At 52.2% G+C, this 13,747-nt stretch overlaps 1 protein-coding gene across 1 annotated transcript; it reads right to left on the bottom strand.

The window, feature by feature from the left end:
* Nucleotides 1-106: 106 nt before the first annotated feature.
* Prr29 (proline rich 29) lies at nucleotides 107-2,623 on the bottom strand. Its single transcript, XM_046427769.1, has 6 exons — nucleotides 2,498-2,623; nucleotides 2,167-2,242; nucleotides 1,848-1,963; nucleotides 740-960; nucleotides 529-599; nucleotides 107-340 (listed from the first exon to the last, which is right to left on the bottom strand). Exons 1-6 carry the CDS (start codon nucleotides 2,555-2,557, stop codon nucleotides 312-314), a joined length of 573 nt encoding a protein of 190 aa, XP_046283725.1. The 5' UTR covers nucleotides 2,558-2,623; the 3' UTR covers nucleotides 107-311.
* Between the last annotated feature and the right edge of the window lie 11,124 nt (nucleotides 2,624-13,747).

The following is a 13,747-nucleotide window of genomic DNA, read 5'->3' on the forward strand; positions in this document are numbered from 1 at the left end:
CAGCAGTAGAGCTCTCGCCTAGCACATGCAAGGTCCTGGGTTCGATCCTCAGCACCACATAAAATAAATAAATAAATAAAATAAAGATATCGTGTCCAACTACAACTAAAAAATAAATATTTTATAAAAACCCACAGTGGGTGGAGAGGGGCTGATCCACCAGGGAGGAGAGGGCCTGGCTGAGGTTGAGACGGTGAGAAAGGATGTCAGCGTGGATGCAGAGTTGGCAGACAGCACAAGGGCAGCTGGAAGCTTCCAGGCTGTTCTCTGTCTTGCACTGAAGCAGGCATGGTCCCCACGAGCACCCATCTTCACAGCATACTCTCAGCATCATAGTAATCTAAGGAGATAGCACCCCCATCTTGCCTCCCTCCTGCCTCAGTGGACTCCAAGGAGGGAAAACAGAAGGGGACAGTCCAGTGCCCATATCAGTGATAGCAAAGCCCCCACACAGGGCACATGGCCCTCCTGGCCTCCCGATCCATTCCTGGGCTTGGGTTCCCACTGCCCACTTACCCAGCCCCCTACCTGAAGCAGGAGGTACATCTGCACCCACAGTCCCTGTGGCACTGGGGGGTGGGGGCGGTGGCACAGCTCTCCTGATATGGGGAGAGAAAAGAAGATCCTTCAGCGGCCCAGGCATGGCCTCCAGTGCTTCCCCCACAATCCCCTTGGCCTGCTCTGCCAGCCTGGCCCCAGAGCAGGAACCTGGTAAAGCCCAGACCTCAGCCTCGCTTACATCCCCCTTTTCCTGGAGGCAGGAGGCCAGTGCTGAATCCTGGGTGCATCCTGCAAGAGGGGCTGATGTGGGGGAGGGGGGAGGAAAGGGGCTGGCCAGAGTAGTAGGGATCCCAGGGAGGGCACTGAACAGGGCAGGTAGTGGTGGTGGAACACCACAGGCTCTTCCTCCTGAGTGTCCATCTCCTCCTGCAGTTCTTCCAGTTGGTCCTCTAGGTAGACCTAGGATTGTGCAAAGGGGAAGGGGAGATGGTGACAGAGAATCAGACTCTCCTACCCCCACTCCTCTGTTCATCTACATGATTTTCTCCAGATATGTACTTTCAACATGGCTACTGAGCATTTACTGTATCACGCAAGGCACTTTGGAGACATTTATTCCTGATTTTACAGGTAAGAATACTAAGGATCCAAGAGATTGAACAACTTTTCTAAGGTCCCCCAGCTAATAACTGGTAGAGCAAGGGCTGGAAGAATCCAGGTGACTCCAGAGCGGAGGCCTGGAGTCCACTCAGCTGCGCTGGGCCTCACTCTCAGCTCCAGAACTGCCTTGTGCCCTTCAGTGATGTGGAGCACTTATCCTAAAGGTCCCCCTGCCCAACCCTGGAGGGTGGGTTTACCCCTCACCCCCTTCACCAACGTCAAAATTCTACTCGGCTCTAAAAAGCTGGTTCTAAGGGTTCCTGCTCCTCTTCCAAGGAGGGATGGCCCTTTCCCCATCCCTCACCAGGTGTGAGCATGCTGCCTACATTTCGTTCGCCAGCCATGCCAAAGCCGGCAGTATTCACAGCCGCTGGTTTATTCATTCACTTGTTGGACAAATACCAATTGAGTCTAGGCTAGGCAACAGTGTCCATGGTGCCTGCAAGTGGGCAGGGCTTGCACTGCAGGGAAACTTCCTTGAAAACCAGGTCTGTGTGGTCTTGGTTTGGGGACCCTCCCGGCATGGAGGCTTACACCTGGCTTGACACCTAAATGCATGCCAGAGGGACTCAAGTGTGGGCTGGCTTTCCTTGCCTCTTCGCCCAGGACTTTCTCTCCAAGAGAAACCCCAGTTGGATCACCCAGGGCCTGCAGGTGGGCGAGGCGGTGGCCCCAGCCCCACGCACCTGCTCGCTGGGCGAGTCTGACCCGGGGCTCAGCGCTCCCGCCGCCCCCGCCGCCAGGCGGCTCAGCAGCAGCTGGTGCATCTGCGCGTTCTGCAGCATCATCAGCTCCAGCAAGTCTAGGGGCCAAGAGTTCAGCCGGCTGAACCCGGCTCCCGCCTTCACCCCGCCCCGACCCCTCACCCATTCCCGATCCCAAGGCCTTTATCTTGAAGTCCAGCCCCCAGCGGAAGCGGAGGTGGGGCAGCGCGGACCCCCGACACCTGGAGAAGGGAACGTGGGGGACAGAGGCGGGCACAGTAGGGTGACCCCGGAGTCTCACCTTCCTTCACGCGGCCCGGCTGCGGGGGCGGGGGTGGGACGGCCGACGGAAGGGACTGCAGGATGGTCACCCAGGGCTGGGGACATTGGGGGGGGAGACTCAGACCAGGTGGGAAGGGATGGGGCTTGTCGCGGGAGCCCCAACACCTTCCTCCCATGGGTTGCTTCTCCCTCCCTGTCCAGTCTCTTCCTCTTGTTTGGGGTCTCTCTCCTCACCCCCACCGTGCATCCCCTCCAGAATCCAGCCCCTCCAGGGGCGGCTCCCCAGCGCCGCTGTCCCCCCCGCCCCCCCCCCCCGCAAGTCAGGCTCGGCTCCCAGGCTCAGCCCTCACCGTAGGGTCTGCACTCCGTGGTGGGGCGCTACCCCAGCTCCCGCCTGGCCCAGAAGCCATGGCCAGCGTCTGCGGGTCAGGGTTACCATGGCAACGCTAGCGACGCCAAGGGAGGAGGACTTCCACTCCTGCGCCGGCCCGCCCAGGCCCAGGCCCCGGCCCCTGTTGCCCTGGGCGACTTGCCCTCAGCCCTCCTCTCCTCCTCCCAGAAGGACGTGGAGTCCTACCGCTGTCGGTCTGGCCTCCAGGAGGCCCTTCCTTCAGGCCAGGGCTCCCAAGACTTCAGGTCTTAAATCTCCCTTTATCTTGTGGCCTTCCTCACCCTCGCTACTAGACGGGAGTGGGCCTATGTTTGTTGAATGAATGAAGGAGTAGCTGGGTAGCCTTGGTTTGCTGGTCCCAGAGTTCAAACTCAGCTGATGAGTTCAGCAGGAATAGAGAATGTTGTGTGTGCAAGCTTGGAGTGAGGGTCTGCTGAGCTAGACAGCCCCTCTGTCAATCAGAAGAGGGGCCCTCTGCAGACAGAGTGGTTTCTGAGGATAACCAGGAAGGAAACACTGACCTGATTCGCAAAAGAAGCTGGGGCTGGGGCCAAAAAGGGTGGCCAGATGCTTATCTCTCCTTTGTTTTCTCCCTGATTTCTGGCCAGTGTGAGTTGCTACCCCTCTGAGGTGGATAAGCGGTCCCCAGTCCTGTCCCATATACTGGAACATGCATTGTTCTGACAGGAAGTTAGCAAGGTCTCCATTGCTTAAGAACAGGTGAGGCGGGAGATCTATTTCGGCAGCTGTGACCATCCTAAGATAGGCCCTGAGCAGCAAGTCAAGGAAAATCCGGACAGGAAGCTGGGATTAGCACCCTATGAGGTGCCCTTCCCCCACCCCCCACTTCTGTTCTGCTCCCTTCCTAGCAGTCCTGGAGTCTAGACCCAGAAAGACCATTTCCACCTTCCTCCTTTGTTTCTTAGTCTTGTCTCCAAAGGAGGGGGCCAGTGGACAATGCATTATTTGTCTTGTTGGTTTTATCGCTACAGAACCACCAACAAGCTGTGGTCACAGGCCCACACGAGAGAAGCATGCTCCATCTCTATTTTCATTCCAAAGCCGAGCACTGTACCCCCCAACAAACCTTGAACAGGGAAGTGACTGTGGGTGAAGAGGCCTATCTGAAAACTGGAGGTGGTGTCCTGGTACGCTCCTTGGTCCCAGCACCCACCGTGGGGAAGTGTGAACAGACCCTTGAAAAGAAAGCAGAACTACAGCACCGTGGAAAGTCCCTGTAGGTGACTTATGCGAGAAGAGATAATGAAAAAGAGAGAATTCTATAACTGGGGGATGGAGATCTGAGCAAGGTGGCCCTCAGATGGGATCAAGCAGCTTGGGAGAGAGAAGGCACTTCAAACTGGAGACAGGCAGAAAAAAGTCATGGCCATGCCTTCATCCCTCAGAAAGGAGCCCGGAGCCTGCTGGAGGTGGCTGTGGAAAGCAGGTGGGAGGAGGGATCATTCCCGTTCCTCAGATGTCAGATGTAAAACTGCCGGTTAACTTGTACAGGGAACTTGTATTTTGGAAAACAAGGCTAAGGTGAAAAGTGTCTGGCTTGTAGTGTTCAAGTTCTTTATCATAGGAAAACCAAAGCGTTTGCTGCTCGAAAGAAGGAATGCACAGGCAGATCTGCTGAGTTCTTCACCTGAGGAGACTTAACATCAGCCCCCCAGAGCAGGGGAGGTGACTCACCAGCTACTTCCTTGACTACTATTATTTTCTTTCAGACATTGGCCACTCCACCTATTTCCTTTTAATTTTTTTTTCCATCAGTGAGAACTCTATTTTATATCTTTGGAATTTTTTTTTTTATTTTTGTTTTTGTGTTTGGGTGTGTATGTGTGTGTGTGTGTGTGTGACCCAAAACAATTTGTACCAAAATTCAGCGTCCCAAGACAATTTGTTCTGCCTATTGCCTTGGTAAATCTATTTCTGGGAATAAGCTAAACATGGAAAAAATTTACACTCAAATGTGTTCATCACAGTGTTATTTTTAAGAGTTAAAAATTGAACATTACTCAAAGTCCAATTATAGGGGAATGGTTGAATAAATGAAGGCAATCTACCCAAAGTATGGACCTTGAAAAAAAAAGTTACCTCCTCTCCTCCTGAGATGCAAATAGAGAGGAAAAAGTTCCTAAGATTCTGATTACAAATTTCAATGCTTATTTTGAGTATAGGTGAGGGAACACAGAGAGAGCACCAAGCAAGCAAGGAGTTTTTTTCTCATACCCAATACTTAGATACACAAATTGGATGGAGCTAGAACATAAGGATTGAAGGAAAGAAAATATATATTGCTCTGTAAAATTATGCGGCTGGCATAGAAAACATACTAAAGAAGGAATCTTGAAAACACAAGAGTGAAGGAATTCCATTTTCTGCTTAGAAACTCTACGCTATTTCTACAAATTATGGTTGTCCTTATGAGGTATGTGTTATGGTTTAGATATGAGGTGCCCCCCAAAGGCTCATGTGTGAGACAATGCAGAAAAACTTTAAGAGGTGAAATGATTGGGTTTTGAGAACTTGAATCAGCAAACTAATCAAAGGATATGGATTAACTTGGTGGTATCTATAGGCAGGTAAGGAGAGGTTGGAGGAGATGTGTCACTGGGAGCGTGTGCCTTTGGGGTTTATATTCTGTCCCTGGTGATGGAGCTGTCTCTGCTTCCTGATTGCCATGTCCTGAGCCGCCTTCTTCCTCCCCTCCCTTCCACCATGATGTTCTGCCTCACCTTGGGCCTAGACCGATGGAGTCGGCCCTCTATGGACTGAGACCTCTGAAACTGTGAGCGCCAAATCAACTTTTCCTCCTCAAAAACTGTTCTTTTCAGGTCTTTTGTTTACAGAGGCAAAAAAGCTGACCAAGTATGCATATGTGATTTAGTCTAATAGGCACTTGGTGATTGTTCAGGTTGGGGTGGTCTTGCTGGGACCAGGATATCTAAGGTGAAGAGAATACTTGAGTAGCAGGCTCCCTAAATATTGCCCAAGGGAGATCTCCTCAAGTTTGCCAAGAAGTAAATGATGTTATTACAGAAAGATAAATCAAGGTGTACAGAACTGGAAAAAGAAATTGAAGAACCCATGTCACAACCCGCTGATGGAGGGAGTGATGATATTTTTAAGGTCTGCTGCACAGTTTTCCTGGAACTGGCCTTTGGTGCTGATACTCTGAACTTCTACCTATTTTCTTGTGTCAGTCCCTGTTTGCTAGGGTCTCTCAAAATTCAATTTCTGGCTTAACCATCTCAGTTTGGTAGAGCACATCTATCTGTAGTTTCCTAAGAATGAATTCAGGGGTGGTAAATTTTTATGATATCTTATATTTTAAAATGCCTTTATTCTAGAGGTTGAGGGTATAGTTCAGTTGGTAGAGTGCTTGTCTCACATGCACAAGGCTCTGGGTTCAATCCCCAGCAAACCACACACACACACACACACACACACACACACAATATCTTTATCCTACTCTCATGTTTGATGGATAACTATAACTTGATATGGAACTCTAATTTTTTTCTACCCCTGTTTTCTTAACAGTTTTAAATTAGTATTGTTCACATAAGGTATTCAGAGGGAGGCAGTCCTAGAACTGATTCAGTCTCCCAGTGGTGTCCTCAGAACCCAGACTTCCTTCCCCTCTGTGCTCTTGATCTTCCTCCTATCAATCTGGGAGACCAGGGGTTTTAAGTTTTAGCTTTTATTGTGTCTGTAGGAAAGGCAAGATAGGAAGCAACAGCTGCTCATAGAGGTGGAAAGGGACAGTCTACAGAATATGCCATAAAACTTTTTGATATGCTCATCTAGAATTATAATTTCCTTCCAGTTTTCATTTTGTCTGAGAAATGTCATCGATTTCTTATTTTTTCACCATTGCATGGACATTTCTATGTTGGAATTTAAATGTTTAATGTCAAAGAGCCTTTAACATCAGGACATTCTTTGTTTATATATCTCATTTAAAGGTTGAACATGTTCTTTCTGAGGAAATAAATTCGTGCTGTTTTAAAAGTTAAAAAAAAAAAAAAAAAAAAAAACCTGGGCTTCATGGGGCCTCAGGGGAGAAGGAGGACTGTACTGGAAACAGGGCTAGAGGCCATTCATGTTACATCCTGGCAAAAAAAAAAAGTTGTCTACATTTTGCCCACATCCTGAGACCTCTGTGAGGCTGAATTCAAAGGTGATGAACGAATTAAACTGGCAGAGAAAACTTCAAGCCAGCACGCCATTTAGAAAGTGGCATGATATCATTCACAGCTTTTAGCCAAGTTTACTATGATAATCAGGAGCAGAAAATTTTGAAAAACTTGCAATTTGGCCAGAAAAGTGAAATGAAACCAGGCATGGTTGTTAAAGAGATTACAGCCACTAAAAACACTCAAAGTACCAGAAACAACAGGAAAGATGGCTCAGGGGCATCTCAGAAACTGGCAAGCCCACAACCACCTCAGGCTGAAGATGTAAAAGTAAAAATTCCTTTGAGAAGAGACCATGGGGACACCCTTCTTACCTGGGAAGGGGAAAGCGGAGGAAGTTATTTCATTGTGCTCAGTTGCTCAGGTACTCAGAGGTTGCTGTGACCATGGTCCCGAGAGGCAGCCTACTGCTCAAGATGGTGGTAGACAAAAATCGGTGTCAACCACATGGTACTGGTTCTGCAGGGATGCAGGATGCTGGAGTTAGGGGGTCGCGGAGGTTTCCACCAAGATTTCAAAGGAAGGCCTAGGAGGCCAGGCAAAGTGTAGCAGGGTCAGAGTCCCAGTGGCTGCCCTTGAGAGGTGATGCATGAAAATGTGAGAAGGAAGCCAGAACTTCAGTGGAGAGCCCCGAGCTTAAGAGATGCCCAGGAAAGCTGCAGGAATCCAGCAGAAACAAGCCTAGAAAGAGGCTGTGTGAGCTGCAACCAGCAAGGCCACAGGGGAAGAGCTAAGCAAGCCCTTTGGAGAGAACATCACAGTGCCATGTGCCCCGGATGCTAGGCACAGAGCTACAGGACTTGTTCGCCTAACTGGATATTGGTCTTGCTCTGGTCCCATTCTTTCTTTCCATGCCCCCATTTCTCCCTTGCAGAATGGACATGTTTACTGTGTGCCATTATGTATTGGATACATGTAATTTGTTTTTGATCTTCACTGGGGGAAAGAGCTAAGAGTTTGCCTTGAGTCTCAGAAGAGATTTTGGACGTGGTATTTTTGGTAATGCTGGAACTGCTAAGACTATGGGGAATCATCAAAATGGACTAAATACATTTTGAATTATGAGATGGGCATAAACTTTCAGGAGCCAGAGTTGGAATGTTATGGTTTGGATATGTATTGTCCTCCCAAAACACATGTGTGAGACAATGCACGAATACTTAGAGGTGAAATGATTAGGTTATGAGAGTTGTAACCTAATCAGTGGATTAATCCACTGATATGAATTAACTGGGACTGTAGGCAGATAAGTCATGGCTGGAGGAGGTAGGGCACAGGGGCACACCTTTGGGGTACATATATTGTTCCTGGTGAGTGGAGCCCTCGGTACTTCATGGGGGCCATGTCCCGAGCTGCTTTCCTTTTGCCATGATGTTCTGCCTTACCTCACTCAGGCTCAGAGCAGGAGAGGCAGTCATCTGTGAACTGAGACCTCTGAAACCATGAGCCAAAGTAAACTCTTCCTCCTCTCATTGTTCTTGTTGGGTCTTTTGTTTACAGCAACAAAAGGGAGGTAAAACAGGGACCAGGCTTCCAGGTCCTACCCCATTGGAATTGCACTATGGGATGGAGTTCCAGAGCTCTCCCCTCCCAGGACCCCTGGAGTTGAGTGGGGGTACCAACCATGAGGGAGTATCCTGCTGAAGGTCCTGGGAAATCAAATGACTCAGGGCAGATAATGGACTTTCTTCTTCCCTCCCCTGGACCTGTCCTTCTCTTTCTTCCACAGGTGGGAGACACCACTTTCAGATTTACTTCAGTTACTTCTGACAAATTTAGACTTCCAGAGTGTTTTTTTTTTTTTTTAATCCAGATGCATACAAAACCCAGGGAAGGATTCTGGTTCATCTTGATTCACACATCCAGCTTTTGGACCAACCACTATGGGCAAGAGGACTGGCCAGACATGAGTAGTGAAAGGCCAAGGTTTGTCGTCGGAGATTAAAATGCACACACACACAGATAGCAGTGACAAAGATGAAGCACCTTATTGCAAGCTGGTGCTAGCTTATATAGAAAGTGAGAGTCAGTTATCTTAAACCAGGAAGCTCCCGGGGCCAATCATAGTAAAGATCAGGTCATCACGCTCGCACGTCCGCCCTGCATAAGATTCAAGGGGATCACGAACTGTTCACAAGTATGGAAGCCGGGAGGACCAATTAGTGAATTTTCAAAACAACTTGTTATCCGCCCACTGGCAATTTGCCCGCTGCCATGTCTGAAAGGCCCCGGGGAATTCTCAGGGAGACTCCCAACAGGTGGCATCTCCATCCCTGAGTCAAGGGTAGGGTGAAATCAGCAGCCCCCCAGAATGACAGATTTGGAGTAGGGGAGAATCAGATACCTAAAGAAAGGAGGAATACCGTTCCCAAGAGAGAGTGCAATTCTTTCCTCCTGGGCTATGAAATAAAGTCATATTTAACAAAGAGTTTTGATTTCCAATCGACCCCATCCCAATCCAAATGACACTTTGTGCAAATTAGAAAAATTAACGCCTTCCCTGAGACATTTGTACTACCATCTGCCTGAAAATTATCATGGTAAATAAACTAATCTATGGCGACCTCAAATGTGATTGGTGCCCGGAGCAGTACAACCCATATAACCAACTGTAGCAGCCCCGACCCCTCTGAGGTGCTACTATTCCCTGCAGCTACTCCAATCCTTTGTCAAAGAACATTTTATTCCATAGAACTTTGGGCCGAGGCAAGACAGAGACCAAAGGGGCAGAACCATGAGGGGACATGGTAGCTGGCTCCCACCCACTTCCAGTGCCCACAGGCAGGGATCAGTGTCCCATCAGGGGGATGGTGACCAGGTCCCAGGCAGTGACCATCAGCAAAGTGAGCTGAAGTCAGAGCAGGGCTGGGAGTGATTGATGAGAGGGACCCTGAGGAAAAGCTCTGGGGAGACAGTTTGGAAGGGTTTGGAAAGAAATGCGGGCTTTTCCTCTGGATGCTACAAGCAGAAGAATGTCCGAGGGACTGGGGTGGGGACATCCAGGTTACGGTTGCAATAAAACGAAGTGGACACTGCTTGTCAGAAAGGCAAGCAAGCAACCAGGATCAAGAACCATGCATAGAGGACACCAGCACTCACACCCACACCTAGGTTTAGAAAACCCATCTCTCAGGGTGTCGGTGACTCCAAAGGGGTCCATGGTGGGCCCCTGGGCAGGGGTGAGATGTGGGAAATCCCAGGCCTGGGAAAAAGTGCTCAGCCACAGCCAGGCCTGGCCCCCAAGGAGGGGCTCCATGGTGACCAAGACAACATCCAGAGAGCGGGAGCAGAGTGGCTGGGAGGACGGGGCCCAACCCCAGAGCTGGGGTGCCTGCTCACCAGGCTGCCCTGAGCCCCTCTGAAAGGGCACCACACAGGGCTCAGCTCACTGGAGGCCCAAGGGAAGAGCCAGAGCTCTGGGCTGCCAGAAAAGATGGAGGCAGTGAGGAGCCCAGGACGGGGAGAAGGGGGAGGGCACGAGGGGCCAGGACTCCAAGAAGCCTAGGAGCCCCAGTGAGCTGGGGCACTTCCCAACAGCTCCACTAGGGGTCACCATAGCCGCAGAGTGGGTGGGGGCTCTGAGCCAACCTCCTCCCTCCTCCCACCACACCCTCTCCCCAGCCAGTGAGGTGGGGGTGGAGGAGCAAAAAAACGCCCCTGAGACCACTGAGTGGTCAGGCTAAACGGCCGGCTGTGAATGTGCATGTGTGTGTGCCCATACGGGTGTGGGTGTGCAGACATGCGTACACTGGATACAAATCTAGTGAGCATGATAGGTGGCCTCGTGTTCCTAGGAATTGGAGCATGTATTTTGGCACAGACCGCTGCCGGAATAAGTCACATGTGTGAAAATATAGGACCACACAAGCACAGATACACACTGGATAAAATCCTCTTGTCCATGATATGCTGCTTTTGGGTTCCTCTGGGCATGAATGTGCCCAAGAGCACATATGACTACGCGTGTACAAGCATATTCTTTTGCACAAGCCTGATGTGAGCCTGGGAATGTTTGTGTGTGTGAGTTGAAGGCGTGTGTGAAGGCGTGTGACAGTAGTGGAAAGGTTTGTGCGGATTATGAAAGGGGCTCGTGCTGGGAGTGCAGCTGGGGGCACACGAGTGTGTTCCACAGTGAGTGTGAGTGTGTGAGTGTGAGCCAGTCCATGCCAAGGAGCGCCCCAGGGGTGAGTGTGAAAAGAGACTCAAGTGTGAAGACGAGCCCTGATTGTCAAGGTTGGGGAGAGGACCTGAGCATGGGGGCTCATAGTGTGTCCCCTGTGTGTGTGTGTGTGTGTGTGTGTGTGAGGGGGCGAGTGTGTCACCGCTGCCACTCCCAGGGCAGGGTGGCCCCAGAGCCCAGGCACTCCCTGGCTGAGCCCACAGCACACCCGCGAGGGAAGTGTGGCTGAGGCTCCCACCTGAAGATTGGCCCAGTCCTCAGGTTTCACTCATGACCCTGTGACATCAGCGGCAGCAGCTGTCCTTGCCGGCCCGGCCCCCCAGCCAAGTCCCCCAGAGTTCCAGCCCCAGCCCGAGGTGGGCACGGCGCTGCGGGCTTGTCAGTCGCCGCTTCGCTTCCGTCCAACAGTGAGTACCGCGCCCCCCCACTCCAGCCCAACCAGGGACCCCAGGGCTGGCACCCCCAGCGACAGGCCACCCTGGCCCCAGCCCCAGCCTGGCTCCAAGAAAGTCTCCACTTTGCTCTGGCTCCGCTGACCTCCTGCCCACACCGGGCTCTGCTGCCTGTGCCCAGGCCCTACTCTGCCCGGCTGCTCTGCCGAATCTCCTTCTTCCTTGACCCTTTCTTTGTCCCCAAACTTGCCTCTCTCTGTCCGTCATTGGTTCTCTCTGCCCCTGCCTGGCTGGCTGTCGTCACCCTCAGCGAGGGTCCTTGCTCTGGTGACAAAAGCCCCGTGGCTAAAGCTTGGCTTAGAACAGGCACAGAGTGACCCAAGGGACAGGGACAAGGCTTCAGTTTCTTCAGAAGAGAGTAGGACAGTCAAGACAGTGACTTTGCCGAGTCTGTGTGCAGGGGCTCAGAAGCAGGGTGCGGGGAGAGCGTCAGGAGGCCGGGTGGGGGTGGCGGGTGGCGGCGGCTCCTTTGCTTCGCTGAAACAGGAATCTGTGAGATGCCAGCAGAGGACACATCCCAGGCTGTGCCGCCAGCGATGGGCTGGGCTCTGCCCACCGTCCCCGCCCTCCTCCAGCCCACTCAGCTCTGGGGCTTTTTTTCCTGAAGAAGCTGAGCCCTGGGAAGAGGAGGGGACCAGAGGAGGGGACCAGAGGAGTGGCAGGAAGATAGGGCCATAGCACCAAGGGGACTCTGGGGGGCTAGGAGAGCCCTGGGAGGATTCAAGAGGGCACATAGGGCTCAAGCATGGGGTCAGGGGGCAGTGCTTGGCAGGCTACAACCCCTCCCTCTGCTGGCAGAGCAGGGCACTGGGGTAAAGGGTGGGCAGTGGCTGGTGGAGAGGGTGGAACGGTCTGAGCCCCAGCTGAGTTGGGGACAGTTTGGAGATGCAGGAGCTCAAGAGTGGCGGGGTGCCAAGTGTTGCTGCATGCCAGAGGGCCCACTTTCGAGAAGGATCTGGAAATCTAGAGGGCCACGGGAGACTTCTAAAGAATCACTTTGTGTGAGCGGGAGGCCCGAGCCCCCTCCCCACTCCATTGCCCCGTCAATCCCCAAGTCCAGTCACCTCACCCCCCGCTGAGGTCTGGGGTCAGAGCAGGGGGCCAGGCTATGTCTGAGGGTGCTGTGGGGGGTGACGCCCAGGTGAGGACCCTACACATACGGGGACCTCTACCCAGACCTCTTGCAACAGTCACCGGCACAAAACTAAATCAGCCAGCAGAGCCTGGGAGCGCTAGAGGTAGAAGGTACTAGGAGGCCATTTAATTCAGCCATACTGGGGAGCCAGGTTGAGGCGGGTAGCCAGCCTGGAGAGACAGGAAGGAGCCGAACTTCAGAGAGATGGGGTGGAGTCCAGAGTTACAGTTGCCATCACTCATCTGTGACAGAGGAAGAGGGTGACTGTGTCCCAGTTGTCTGACTTGAGCCAAGAAGACCCCAGTAGTGGCAGAGGCTGGAGTCAGGTGTGGAGGGTAGAAGGAGAAGGCAGGGAAGGCTGGTTCTCCTAGACCCTTAAGACTCTCCTGGCAGCATCCCCAAGTCCCCTGGTCATGGCCAGCATCCTCACCCTGTGTGGCAGTGGTGTGAGGTCACTGCATGGGTGTTTGGAGCCACATCACCTGTGTGGGATGAGGTTGAAGGATAAACATACACAAGGGTGTTTGGAACCTACCATGTCAGGCAGGGTGTCCAGGCGAAGGGGACCCCACACAGGCCCCAGACCACATGGCACACAGGCCCTGAGCCCTGCCCATAGGGCTCCTCAGGAGCCCACTCCCAGTTCCACCCCAGGCATCCCTCAAGGAATTGTTCAAGGATCTTAAGGAGTTTGGGGAAGTAAATGAGGTACTTCCTAGGCAGCCCCTCGTCCAGCCTGGTCCTGCTTGTAATTTCTGATTGGAAACAGGCAGGGAGGGGGCTCAGGACCAGGGATCACCTCCCCAGCCAAGGCTGGTCTGCTCAGCTGGCTTCCCTCCCCAGGGTCTCTGCCCTGTCCCAGGCCAGGCCCAGGGAGCCCTGAGTTGTATGCCCAAGGCTTGGTTCTCAGATGGTGGGTGGTTCTGACCAGGTCTTGCCTTTGGGGGCAACTCTGGCCACCAGAACAGGGAGGAAGTGTGGACAATGTCAAGGAGGAGTTGGAATAATATAGGGGGTGGGCATTTAGAGAAGATTCCAGAAGAAGGCAGAGCCAGAGGAGGGAGGGAACTGGAACTCAGAGAGTAGCAAGGTACTCACCAGGTGAAAAACCTGCCCTTAAGGCCTCAGAGACCAGGTAGGAGATGGGAGGGGGTGGAGGACGGTGGGTGTCAATGGCCACTCTACAGGCTATACAAACTGTCAATCCCTGACCCCTCTTATAGGAGGCCCGCAGGTT

Source organism: Marmota monax, unplaced genomic scaffold, assembly GCF_021218885.2.
Source record: "Marmota monax isolate L192 unplaced genomic scaffold, Marmota_monax_Labrador192_F-V1.1 WCK01_AAM20220418_F8-fsc00285, whole genome shotgun sequence".
NCBI classification, from domain to species: Eukaryota; Metazoa; Chordata; class Mammalia; order Rodentia; family Sciuridae; genus Marmota; species Marmota monax.

What these genes read in the sequence shown, in the direction of transcription:
- Prr29 (XM_046427769.1), bottom strand. Translation starts at nt 2,557, where the DNA reads ATGGCTTCTGGGCCAGGCGGGAGCTGGGGTAGCGCCCCACCACGGAGT. An exon ending in GCCGGGCCGCGTGAAGGAAG is followed by an intron (nt 1,964 to 2,166) that starts GTGAGACTCCGG and finishes CTTGGCCCCTAG; the next exon opens with ACTTGCTGGAGCTGATGATG. An exon ending in AGATGTACCTCCTGCTTCAG is followed by an intron (nt 341 to 528) that starts GTAGGGGGCTGG and finishes CTATCTCCTTAG; the next exon opens with ATTACTATGATGCTGAGAGT.